This window comes from Canis lupus, chromosome 31 (genome assembly GCF_048164855.1).
Source record: "Canis lupus baileyi chromosome 31, mCanLup2.hap1, whole genome shotgun sequence".
In the NCBI taxonomy this organism is placed as follows: domain Eukaryota; kingdom Metazoa; phylum Chordata; class Mammalia; order Carnivora; family Canidae; genus Canis; species Canis lupus.
Window position 1 is genome coordinate 38,216,867 of NC_132868.1, and position 12,822 is coordinate 38,229,688.

A 12,822-nucleotide genomic window follows, 5' to 3' on the forward strand; every position below is an offset into this window, starting at 1 on the left:
AGGGGGAATTTCACCTACTGCTTTCAGTTAGTTCTTCCCTCTCGGTCTCTTAGCAGCCACTCCTTGTACTTTTACTGTGACTCATGTCATTCTGTGGACGCCGTCTATCCTCAGCATGTACTTGGACACCTCTGAAGCAGGGCGCCACCATTCTTGTGATTCCCCAGAAGCAGACACAGCCTTACGTAGCATTTGTGATGTAGCTTTTACTCAAGGTTTTTGCAAGGGGCCAAAGGAAAAAAGTTAGATTACACATTACTGAGCAAAGCTCAATTAGCATCTGCATCCCCTGCCCGGAGTTCTTCTCCAGGAGCTAGCAACCTCCCCTTCCTCTGCTCACCCATCATCATCTTCTCCAACATGGCCTCTTAAAATTGCAAATTACTTTCCTCTGTCTCCAAGTTGCCTTCACTCCCTCAAAAGGAAAAGTGTATGATTCATGGTTACTCAGGTGTGCCCCCTTCAGAGCATCTGTTCCAGACAGTCTTGATTCAGGGTGGTGGGAAAGCAGTGCACATGGAGTAGGAGCCGCACTTCGGATTTCGAGCTTGGATCTTTTCCTGGGCTGACGGTGGCGTGGTATGATCCTGTCTCTTGGGACATCAGGCAGCAGCAGCAAGCCTCTGCACACAGTCAGCCCCAAGATCGGGAAAGTCAGCACCCATTGCACCCACAACTATTCTGTACCCACACAGTCTTTCTCGTTTTCACTTTCAGTCCATTACTCAGTCCACTACAGGAGATAGTCCATACTTGGTTATAAAATAGGCTTTGCATTAGACGATTTTGCACAACTGTAGGCTAAGGGAAATGTTCTGAGCATGTTTAAATTGGCTAGGCTAAGCCCCAAAGCTCAGTAGTCAGGTGTATTAAATGCATTTTTGACTTCTGCAACTAGACTTATTTTACTTTTCTAAAACAATGATGGGGTTTTTTGTTTGTTTTTACTCTTTCATTATTAAAAAAAAAAAAAAAAAACACCTCTTTTGGGGACAGTACTACATAAGGCATGGGCCTGTGAAATAAAAACAGACCCAGTCTTTGCCCTCCGAGCACTCACAGGGTTGAGGGACACTTACATAGCCATAGTAGGATAGTAGGTTATCGTGACATCACAGGCTGAAAATAAAACTGTACAGAATCCTGTTGTTATTTCAGAGAGGAAGACCCAGGTTTAGAGTGGTCAGGGTGCTTTGAAGCGGGACTTGAGATAGACACTAAATAAAGAGGGCTATGACTTACTTAAATGAAGAGGCAGGCCAAGGGCATTCTTTGATTTCTAGCCTCTTTAGCCATTCTCAAAAAAACCAGTCTTGACTCTTGTTTGCTGACCTCATGCCAAGTGCCTGTTGTGTCTAGAGCACTCTAACCAGGTGCTGAGGAAATCCAGGAATGACTAAGTCCACACCTTGACCTCAGGGAATTTCCCCAGTGATGACACTCTAAGGAAACCTCACCATGAGGAAGAATGATTAAGGAAATGGCAGCCCCCCACCATCCAGAATATTGCCTGACCTAATCCCTAATCCGAGGAAGACCTCGGAAGAAGCCACACTAGTTCAGGGACTCCCAGAAAGGTTTTGTGTCCATTCTGATCCACATCCATGTCTACCCCAGAGTGAACTCACACCCTCAGGTCAGCCCTCTGAATGAATGTTTGGATCAGAAATCAGGAAAGGCCTCTTAGGGCAAGTTGTTAGCCCAAGAATTTTCCTCCTTTCAGACATCATGTCTACCTTAAAGGTGACATAAGTGACTTTAAAATGTCAGGGCTCATGGAAGGATATGATGATAGGGTAATGCCGACTCTTCTTACTCCACACACAGTCCAGTGACTTCAAGAAAGAAATCCAGAGCTCAAAGACTTGAAGGAAGGAACAGATAATGATGAAATGGCATTTACAATGGAAATTACCAAAAATATCTCCCAGAGATGTGGTTGATTTAATGTCTAAAAGTCCCTCTCAGGGTAATTCTATTTTAGAGAGGATGAGATGTTTTAGTAATGTAGGGACTATGGAAGCATGAGTTTAGGTTTGGGTCATAAAACTTCAGGACTATTTTAAAAGTATTTAATGGATGTAGCATAAATAACTCAGTATCGATATGCAGGGCTGTTTAAATGATCCCATTTTAGACAGATTGGTTGAGACTGGAATAGCTTTAGGAAAGGTAAACTGTGTGTTCCTGCTGCCCCCCTGTCATTGCTGGCCAAGCAATAAACAAATTAGATGTTTTCTATTTAAGATATTATGGTCATTATTTATATTTAAGGTCTTTTTTTTAAAGAACTTTAGACTAGTTTCTATAGTACATAATTGGGAGCTCTTTTGTAGAAGTCTGACCAGCCCACAGTCTTGTTCTTTATATGTTTCAAACACAAAATTGCAATAATTATAATGAAATACAAAATGAGTATTTCACGTAACTAAGGGTGTAATTTTGGTGCAATCAACTTTTACCTCACCTTTTTCTGTTCCATAAATTGGTTAAAAGATAAGTGAACAGATCATGATGTTCTAGACAAAAGTGTGGAATGAAACATTTCAAGCAGGCTATGGGGTTTGGAGAAAGGACTTGTTTCTTTTGTTTGTTTATTTTTAAACTTCTGCAGTTACACTTTGTTCTCATGCTGAGTTTGTCTTTCTCTCTTTTGCCAGAACAGAAATGTGCACCTCTGTAAGCACACCCACTGCCACAGAAAGAGGTTTCAGTGGATTTGTGGCTTTTCCATTGGTGCTTACAAAAACAACCCGCTGGCTTACTGACACCCTGTATGGAATTTGATTGGAATTTACAATGCAGTTTTTAAGGGTATTACTTTTGAGCTTAGAACTGAGTTTGGAATTGTGTTTGCGTTTTGGTTTCAGGAGAAGGAAACATTGAAAACAGAGACGTGGCTTTCTTTAGGCTCTGTGAGCAGAGAGAAAAAAATCTCCTGGTGTCACCCCTCCCAGTGTCCTGGTTTGAGTGTCTCCAGTGACCGGGCAGTGTGGTTCCAGCGTCCGCTCACCAGGGAGTCCGTTCCATATGTGAAGGCTATTGGAATACTATACACTGTATATATAGTTGTGGGTGCAATGGGTGCTGAAACTATTGTTATAGTGTTCCCATTATGTTTTGTCGAAACTTCTGTATATTTAACATCTGCTCAGTTGCCAGAGCCTCCCTTTAGTGTAGTGGTTATCACAGTGTGGTTCCTGGACCAGCAGCAGCAAACAGCAGCATCACCTAGAAACTTCCTGAAATGCAGATTGTCAGGCTCTACTCTAGACCTGCTAAGTCAGAAACTCCAAGGGTAAGGCCTGGCCCTCTGCTTTAATTAGCCCTGCAGCAGATCAGCAGATTTTGTTGCATGCTGAAGGTTAAGAACTTTTGCCTTAGAGCAGTGATTCTTGGGTGTTGGTGTATGTAAGAATCACCCAACCCACAGAAGTCTGAGCCCCATTCCTGTAGACTGTGGTTCAGTAGGACCCAGGGGGTCTAGACGTCACTATCCTATCGTGTCAGCTGTCCTCTACTTAACCATCCTCACTTCATTCACATCTGTCTTCACTAGCATGGGTTTTCTATTACCTCCTCCATCCTCTTCATCGGGTGAGTTCCGTTTCTTGACAGACTCTTTAATGAGCAGTGTCCACACCTCCAGGAAGCGTCTGGTTGGCTGGCTCAGCAGAGCAAGACTGTCACCTTACATGTTCTCCATTGAGCAGTTAGTAAAGTTGCCTAAGATTACTTTTTTTGGCAACCTCATTATGTGTCTGACTCATACCGAGCTACCTGACCACTAAAACTGAGATTTGTTCATTATGCCCATTTATGCTCCTTGTGCTGGGTAAAACAGAGATGAAAATAACATGTATTGAGTCCTTACTGTATGTCAGGCACTCCATTAGCCTGCCAAAAAATGAATCATAAATCATTTCATTATAACAAGATGAGGTGGGCTGCGTTAGGAGACAAATTCTAAGTTGTTCAAAAGTAGCAGATTGGAGTCAAACAGCTTGACTGCGGTCCTGGGTCTCTCACTTACTGTCTCTGTGACCTTTGGCAAGTTAGTTACATTCGCTCTGTGCCTCAGTTTTCTGATCTGTAAAAAGGGGATAATAACTTCAGCCACCTTGAAGCATGTGTTTTTAGATAAGATTCCAGGCACCTCATGTGGGACCTGATGCACAGTAAGTCACACTCAATAAATGATCTGTTGCTAACATTGGTGGGGAAGAAATGAGCCGCCAAGTGGGTTGTGACCAAATTATAGGTCTGGGGAAATCTGGTGTTATTTCTTAAGCAGTGGGAGACCTTGAAAGTTTGGTTTCCTGTCAAAAGGAAGTCTAAGTGCCTGGTGTTGGATGACAGCACGGGTACCCCAGGAGCCATCCAGGATGCCCTCTCCTGAGTCCCATTGCCCCAACTGCGTCATTTCCCCCAGAGACTTCCTGTCTTTCAGCTATTATTTTATATTCCTTTGGAAGTTATCTGATGATTATTCCCTTCTTTCATATTTTTTGTCCTAGATGATTAGATGGTAGGTTGGGGGGGTGGGGGTGGTATAAAAAGTCCATCTTTTGCTCTTAGGCCTCTCCTCCCTCAACTCTTCCCAGCTGTCCTCACTGCTCCTCACCCTCACGCTGGAGACACCCTGAGTACGGGGATGGCTAAATAGGATTGAGAAGTCAGCTTCCCTAGTTGAGGAAGCTTCATTTGGGAAGTCATTCTTCTTTTAACATACGGAGCGTCAGAAATTTGAGCGTGTGTGTGTGTGTAAATAAAGTGCATTGTGGAAGGCTGTGATCTTTTCTTTTTTAAAAAAAACTTTTGGGGGACGTCTGGGTGAGCATCAGTGGTTGAGCATCTACCTTCGGCTCAGGGCATGATCCTGGGGTCCCGGGATCGGTTCCCATATTGGGCTCCCTGCATGGAGCCTGCTTCTCCCTCTGCCTCTGTCTCTGCCTCTCTGTCTCTCATGAATAAATAAAATCTTTAAAAAAAAAAAAAAAAGAAATAAAATAAATAAGAATCATTTTTTTAAAAGACTGATTTATTTTAGAGCAAGAAAGCATGAGGAGGGGGGCAGAGGGAGTGAGAGAAAGAAACTCAAGCAGACTCCACGCTGAGTGTGGAGCCTCACGCGGGGCTGGATCTCCCCACCTGAGCTGACAGAAGTCACGTTTAACTGACTGAGCCACCCAGGGCCTCTGGAAGGCTGTGATCTTCTGAAGCAGGAATATACTTAGTATCTACAATTAGTAGTAGTAGTAGATATGTTAATAGTGGATTTTCAATCAAAAGCTATAAAAATATGCTTCATTAAGAAGCCTATTGAATATATTTGATCAGTATTATCGGTGTACTGATGGGTATCGCAGACTGCCAGGCACTTGAGGTTTTTCACATCAGCCTGGCCAAGATAGAGTTTCTCAAGAGTTATATATCATTTCCCTTCATTGTTGAGCTAAATTCCATTTCCTGTATACTTAATTTGTAGAGTTTAAGATTTCAGAAACTGATACAATGCATTCAAAAAAAAAAAAAAAAAAGCCAAACCTGGAGATCTGATCCGATCTAAATTTCAAGATTAACATGTTACTTCAGCTAAAGAGAAAACTTTTCGAGTTTGGGTTTGGGGTAGACTTTAATAAATCTAATAAAACTTGAAAGTAGATTTTTTTCTGAAGTGAATTCTTGGCATTGTTCCTCAGGTCAGTGTTTGTTTTGCTCATTAGGCTTGGGTGACCTCTCCCTGAATTAGGAAGTTATTTTGACCCCCAAACAAACAGCAACTATCATAGTCCTTGTTCAGCTTTCTCAGCTTCCTAGACTCAGAGTATGTAATATTTTTACCAGAATGCAAGAAGACATGGCCTTATTTCTTTTTTCTTTTCTTTTTTTTTTTTTTAAGTTTTATTTTTAAGTAATCTCTGGACCCAGTGTAGGGCTCAAACTTACAACCCTGAAGTCAAGACCTATACGCTGAGTAGACTGAGCCAACCAAGTGCCCTGTGGCCTCCTTTCATTTTATCAGTTCCTCAGTTGTATTTCAGTTTCAAGTTTTAGCTTATCATTAGAACTAAGTAACATAGTTCAGTGCATCAGCTACACAGAAAAATGTTTCTCATGCATTTTTACTGAAGCAAAATGTGTTGTATAAAAATGTAGATAAAAAAGTTGAGATCTTTTAAAATGTGAGTGGTTGACTCTGAGGCCAAAAGTTGTTTAAATAATGTGAAAACACATTTTTTAACTGTTATAGATGCCCACTTTATTGGCAAACAGTTGTGGAACCGAAAGCATGATCTGAATTAAAATTACCTTTTGATTGGATTAGAAACTGTGTGTGGTTCTAGTTATGCTAGGAGGAGAGTATATGTGCCAGAATAGACGAAAGACTTGGAGCCTAAGAAAAGACAAAGTTCACAGCAGATCTGACCTCCATCTGTTGTGTAGGTCAGTGCACATGGCTGAACCTCTCCAGGCCTCAGTTTCTTCATTTGTAAAATGGAGCAATTCCTATCTCATGGGTTCAGCCTAGAAGTTAAGGTCACTATCATACATAGCAAATCTAGGCTTCAACACCAAGAATGACTGTGTTGAGTTATTTAACCTCTTTGGGTTTAACTGCGGTTTTCTCATCTCTGAAAGCAAGAGGAGGTACCAGCTCCTGCTCCAGAGCCCGGTCCTATGAGCAGAGCCAGTTCTCAGTGTCTCTCCTTGTGGCGGTCATTAACACTTCCCCATCTGTCTCCCAGCACCATGTCTCCCCCTCACCTTCTGAGGACGCTTTACAGAGAAGCTAATCCTTTTAGGTGTTGCTGGTTCCTTCACCTAATGTGGAGGATTGGAAAACATAGGTGGTGTTGACAAATTATTCAAATTATAAAGTGAGTTTGTAGGTAATCAAGTAAAATGAGGCCGCACGTTTGCAGGCCTAGTGCAGTGCACTCCTCACGGATGCTCAGCACGTCTTCTTCCCTTGCAAAAGGAATAACAGTCTCAAAAGAAGTCATGAGAATGGCAACTCCATAAATTAGCACTTTTAGGTTCACCAAAGTACTTTTGGCCATCCTTTTCTGGTCATGTAATATAAAATTTTAAAAAATTGAAAATGCTTTTCATATACCTTATCTTTACTAAGTAATCAGATTTGTTCCTAAATGCAGCAAAGATATTACTATACCCATTTTATCAATAAGGAAACTATTACTTAAAGGTGTTAGGTAATTTCCCCAAGGTCACACCAAAGTGATAAGCAGGATTTCCAAAGAGGCTTAATAGAATCTGGGAAAAGACAGACTCTCTTTAATGGGATTTTTGCTAGACTTTATCAGAGATGAGTATTTGCTACATTCCAAACAATGAGGCAGATATTTTTCTAGTTTGGGCTGAGTATGACTAGAGCTGCCAAAACCGTTTTTGTGTGCAGATTTTATACGAACATAAGTTGTAATTTCTCTTAAGACCAAGAAGCAGGGCTGCTGGGTCATGTACGTGTGTATTAAGCTTGATAAGGAGTTTCGTATTACAGCTGTTTTCCAAGGTGGCTACACCGTCTGCATTCTCACTGGCAGTATGTGAGAGTTGCAGTTGTTCTCGTCCTCGCCAGGTACTGAGGTGTTTTTTTAAAATCAGTTGAATAGGGATATAGTGGTACCTCATAGTTCTAAGTTTCATCATCTGACTCGCAGCGATGTTAACTACCTTTCCATGTGCTTATTTGCCATAAAGTGTATCCCCTTTGGTCGGAGTGTCTGTTCCAGTCTTTTGCCCATTTTTTCATTGGGTTGGTTGTTTTCTTACTATTGACTTTTAGAGGTTTTTATACATTTTGAATACAGGGCTTTTGTCAGTTATATAATTTACACATATTTCCTCCCAGTCTGTAGCTTACCTTCATTCTCCTAACAGTACAAATGGTTTAAATTTTGATGAAGTCCAATTTTTCTTTTTTTTTTCTTTTTTTTCTTTCTTTTTTTTTTTTTTTTGTTCTGGTTTTCAGGTTTTCACATCATAGGTAAAAACCCTTTACCTAATTTTAGGTAACAAATACTGTTTTCTTCTTAAAAGTTTTATATTTTATATTTTATGTTTAGATCTATGTTGTATCCACTCTGAAGTAAGTTTAGAATAAGATACATGGTTTTAGATCGAATTTTGTTTTCCTATTGCTAATCCAATTGTTCTAGCACTATTCGTTAAAAAGACTATTATTTCCCCCATTGAATTACTTTTGCACATTTGTCAAAAATCGATCATTCCTATTTGTGTGGATCTATTTCTGGAGTCTGTATTCTCTTATATTGATCTGTGTGTCTGTCTCTTACCAGTACCACACTGTCTTGATTACTGTAGCTTTATAGTAAGTCCTAAATCAGAAAGTGTCATTCTTTCAACTTTTTCTTACTTTTCAATTTTGTGTTTGGCAATTTTAGCTCTTTGGCCTTTCTACATAACTTTTAGAATCAACTTCTCTGGATCTACTAAGAAAAATCCTGTTAGAATATGATTAGAATTGCATTGTACCTATAGATCAATTTGGCAAGAATTAACATTTTTTTCTGTGCGGTCTTCCAATTCATGAACACATAATGTCTCTCTCTATTTAGGTTCTTCTTTAAGATTTTCAGCAGTGTCTTATAGTATTGGTTTCTTTCTTTCTTGTCTCTATGCCATTTTTCCCACCACTGGCTGGGATTTCTAGTACCTAATGTTGAGTTGGAGTGTTGAGAGTAGACATCCTCACGTGGTTCCCAATCTTAGAAATGATTCAGTCTTTGACCATTCAATACAATGTTGCCGGTAGGTATTTCTATAGACACCCTTTTCAGGTTGAGAAAATTCCCTTCTACCCTTAATTTTCAGAGAATTTTTCTATTATCAATAGAAGTTGCATTTCACCAGGTGCTTTTTCTATACCATTTGATAGGCTCGTGTGTTTTTTCTTCTTTAGTCTGTTAATCTGAAGGAATCGTGTAAGGGCTGGGGAGTGAGAGAATGCAGAAAAGAAGACGAAAAAAATGGGGGATTTTCCCCATGTACCCTGAGCATCCAGAAAGCCCTTTCCCTGAGCCAGGCTTCCTTCCGCTAGAGCCCTCAGTTCGTGCAGATGTCTGCTCCCAGATTTCAGGCTGCATTGAGTCCAGTCTGGGGACAGTGGAGGGGAAACACTGGTGAACTCTCTGCTGTGCTGATTCGGTGGTAATTTACATTCTTCCCCAAACCCTTCAGCCAGGATGGACTTTTTTGGAATTTTTAAATGGCTCCTGCGTTTCTTTTGTCCCAGTTTAATGGCTGCATGGACTGTACTTGCTTCCCTTCACCTGTAATTAACCCGCTTTTGCTTCCTTCTCCACCAGCAGCAGGCATATGATTAGACTGGTTTGCTGAATTATGTAACCTGTACATTTTGAAAAATTAATGCTAATTTGAGGTCACAAGATGAATTTTAGGTATTGTAGGACCTAAGTAGTATTTTTTAGTTGAGTGTGAGCAATAATCACTATAAATGAAAAGCCCATCAAACTAAATTATAAGAATAGTTTAAATTGATATGTTTCCTAAGAATTTATCTCTGACTTTATTTTTTATGATCATGTGTTTTGGGGCCTGGGTGGAGGTTTCCCCTAGAGGCCTATCTGTGGGGCATGAAAAGGTGGAGGAGAGGCAGACCTGAGAGTGAGTGGTCTTCAGGTGAGTGGAGCTGTGGAAATGTCAGGTTATTGAGAAAACTGTCCACACCATATGGAAGAAGAGAGGAAGGCTGTTGAATAGTTGTACTTTGTTTTTAAACCTTGAAGGAGACTCTTTTTGCTTTCCTATTTCACGTATTCTTTGTAGCCCTTCTCACTCCTAAAACTGACTTGGAGGCAATTAATTAACAGGGAACTGGAACGAAATATAATAGCATGTTTTAGGATGTCTTCCCTCTGACAATAGACTTTTTTTTTTTTTTTTTAAGTAAAGAACTAAGAGAAACCTTGGTAATTGCTTTCTTTTTGCTGTTTTTTTGAGGGGAGAATATAATCTGTTTGCCAAGCTGCCGTAGGCTTGATTTGTCCCAAATTACTTGTTTTTCTCTTTACTCCATGGTATTGTTCTAGGGGCACATACATGGAATACCCCCACACAACGTTTATTTATTTCACATGAGGAATCGCTGCTGCTTACACCTGCGATGTTTGTGTTTTGTTTTTTTTCCCTTTACCCAGGATCAGAATTCAGGCCATAAATGAAATCGGAGTTGGACCGTTTAGTCAGTTCATTAGGGCAAAGACTCGGCCATTACCACCCTTGCCTCCGAGGCTGGAATGTGCTGCAGCAGGGCCGCAGAGCCTGAAGCTGAAGTGGGGAGACAGTAACACCAAGACCCATGCAGCCGAGGACATGGTGTACACGCTGCAGCTGGAGGACAGAAATAAGAGGTGAGACGGCGGCAGGGAATGCGGGACGTTCTGTGGCTGCAGCTTGCAGAGCATCCTCACCTGTTCATTGGGCCTCTGATAAAACACTCTTCCTCCTGGTTGAAAAAGATTTCCTATGTATGGGGGTCCTGCACTTTGTACCCTCTGTTCTCCGTTGAAAATGTTCCAGACTGACATTCTGAAGACCCTGATTTGCCGACATGTGAGAATCTTCATGTGTTTTTTTTTTTTCCTTTCACCAAGCCAGATAATGGAGAGAAATGACCCAAAAAAGAAAACTGTCACACTTAAGTCCATGCTACGTGACAGCGTTCTATTAGTCACAAGCACGGAGGGGAAAAATAAAACTCAGGAAGAGATGTTAGCTTTTTAAATATTCAGCGACCATCAGGACAAACATGTTTACCAATCTGAAATAGCTGTGGTGATGTACAGATGGGGATTGTACTCTGTAACTATGGGTAATGCAAGATCAAATTAACCAGAGCAAACAGGAGGTTCTTTATAAGACTCCACGCCCAGGAAATACTCTTGGCCATAGAAATCAAATCCAGCCTTTCACATAGTATTTATTGAGCCTAACTTCATTTCCTCTGAAAATGGCCTATCAGAAGCTGGGCTTCTGAACTGTATGTAGGAATAATTCAGATACAGAGTAAAAGGTAATGATGACCGAATGTTCTGTGACCAAAAGTCCAAATCAGAGAATCAGGTGAAGGAGGTGGGTGTGTGTGTGTGGCGGGGTGGTGGGGGGGGGGTGACCAAAAATCCGAGACACCCTGACGGAGCAGGTACCTGCTTCTACGTCCCTGTGGCCTATCTGCTAAACACAAAACCCTTTCTATCTTCCTACTTTGTGCATCACAGCCTCCTGCTCCTTCACGCAGGGAACTGGTGTAGTTAGCACAGAAACCCCCATCCAGTCTTCACCCCTTACCTAACTCTGGACTCAGCTGCTTTGATTCCTTTCAGTGCAGTGGAGCCCTGCTGGGGGGAAGGCCCTGTTTGAGGGGGGGGCCCTCCGGTGGAGACCAAGATCAAGGAAGAACAAGCCCCTGCCTCCAGCAGCATAATCCCAACCCACAAGTGGTCTCAGAACATTAATGCCCATGGAGAGAAGTGCTCTGGGAGGCTGGAGGAGGCAGGGACCATCTGGTTGCAAAGACCAGGAATGGCTCTTTTGAGACAGGTGACATTTCAACTTGACTTTGAAGGACCTGTCAAGCCCAGTCATTTGACTATAAAAGAACAAAAAGCGATTGTCCTATTTGAAACTAGTCCTGGTGTGGAAAGCGCAGAGAAAATGAGGCTGCTTTTGGTAGGTCCATTAGAGATCAAATGTATTCTCGCTCGTAGACAAGATCATTCATCTCACTGTGCTCTGTACCTTTGGATGCATGTTCATTATTTTACTGGCAGGGGACTCCTCGACTGGAGAGGGCTGGCAAGAATCAGAATTATGGACTAACAGAAATCCTGGATAAATATTTAAACCTAGCATTTGGGGAAATTTGTAAAGGAGCCTTTTGGTTTTTTTCCCTGGGTTTTTGGCTGCCCTTTGGTGGTAGAGAGAATCTCCATTAGAGGGCATCCTCTAGTTAGTGTACTGCTTTAGAAAAGGCGAAGCCCAGAAACGATTCACACTGGTAGCAGAATTGGGATCACAGGGAGGCCTGCCTGGTTTCTTGTGCGGTTGCCTCTGTTGTTACCCCCAGGAATGCGGGGAGAGCAGAGGCTCTGCACCCTGCTGTAGCCCTGCCCTGCGCGGGCGGGGTGTCTGCAGGGGGCACCTCGGATGCAGAACTGTACAGATGCCCGTGAACGCTGATCCAAATGAGTATGCTGTCATGAGATGTATAAATAAAAATAGACGCCAGACAGAAAAGGGTGCCGAATCCAGTGATCAATTCTTGCTATTTAAAAAAAAGGGGGGATGGGGTGGGGTGGGGGGAGGAGGCCCAGAGATGGCACTGTTAATCAAATAAATGACTTGCCTAAATTTAAATGGCAATTTAAGAAAACTTACCATTAGGAGCATTATTTTTCTTAATTTTATGATCTGGAGACCAAATTTATCTTTTTTAAATTAGATTTGTCAGTGCTCTCAGAAAGTTATTAAAGTGATGGGAGTATAGAACATAATAAATTCTCGTTCTATTTGTGGAACAATTTTCCTGTGATTTAATAGGATGAAACTTGGCCTAATTTGAGTTTGAAGATGACCTTCCTTAGTGTCTTGAAACTGAACTCTTGTATCGATTGGCCCCTTAAATCCAAGCCTGCCTTTAACTCTGGATCTTCAATTCACAAGGATTAGGGAGAAATCATCTGAGTTGGATATGTTAGAATTCTCGTGATTAGCATAGTTTCTGTCCCCGCTAGTCTCCTCGAGGTTCTTTGCGAC

The 12,822-nt window shown here is 41.6% G+C and overlaps 1 protein-coding gene across 1 annotated transcript in view; it reads left to right on the forward strand.

The window, feature by feature from the left end:
• The window catches only part of FNDC3B (fibronectin type III domain containing 3B), a 338,058-nt gene that overhangs the window by 300,083 nt on the left and 25,153 nt on the right, over positions 1–12,822 (forward strand). The window contains exon 23 of the mRNA XM_072808084.1: positions 10,206–10,418. Coding sequence (XP_072664185.1) covers positions 10,206–10,418 — 213 coding nt within the window. The remainder of the gene's footprint in view (positions 1–10,205; positions 10,419–12,822) is intronic.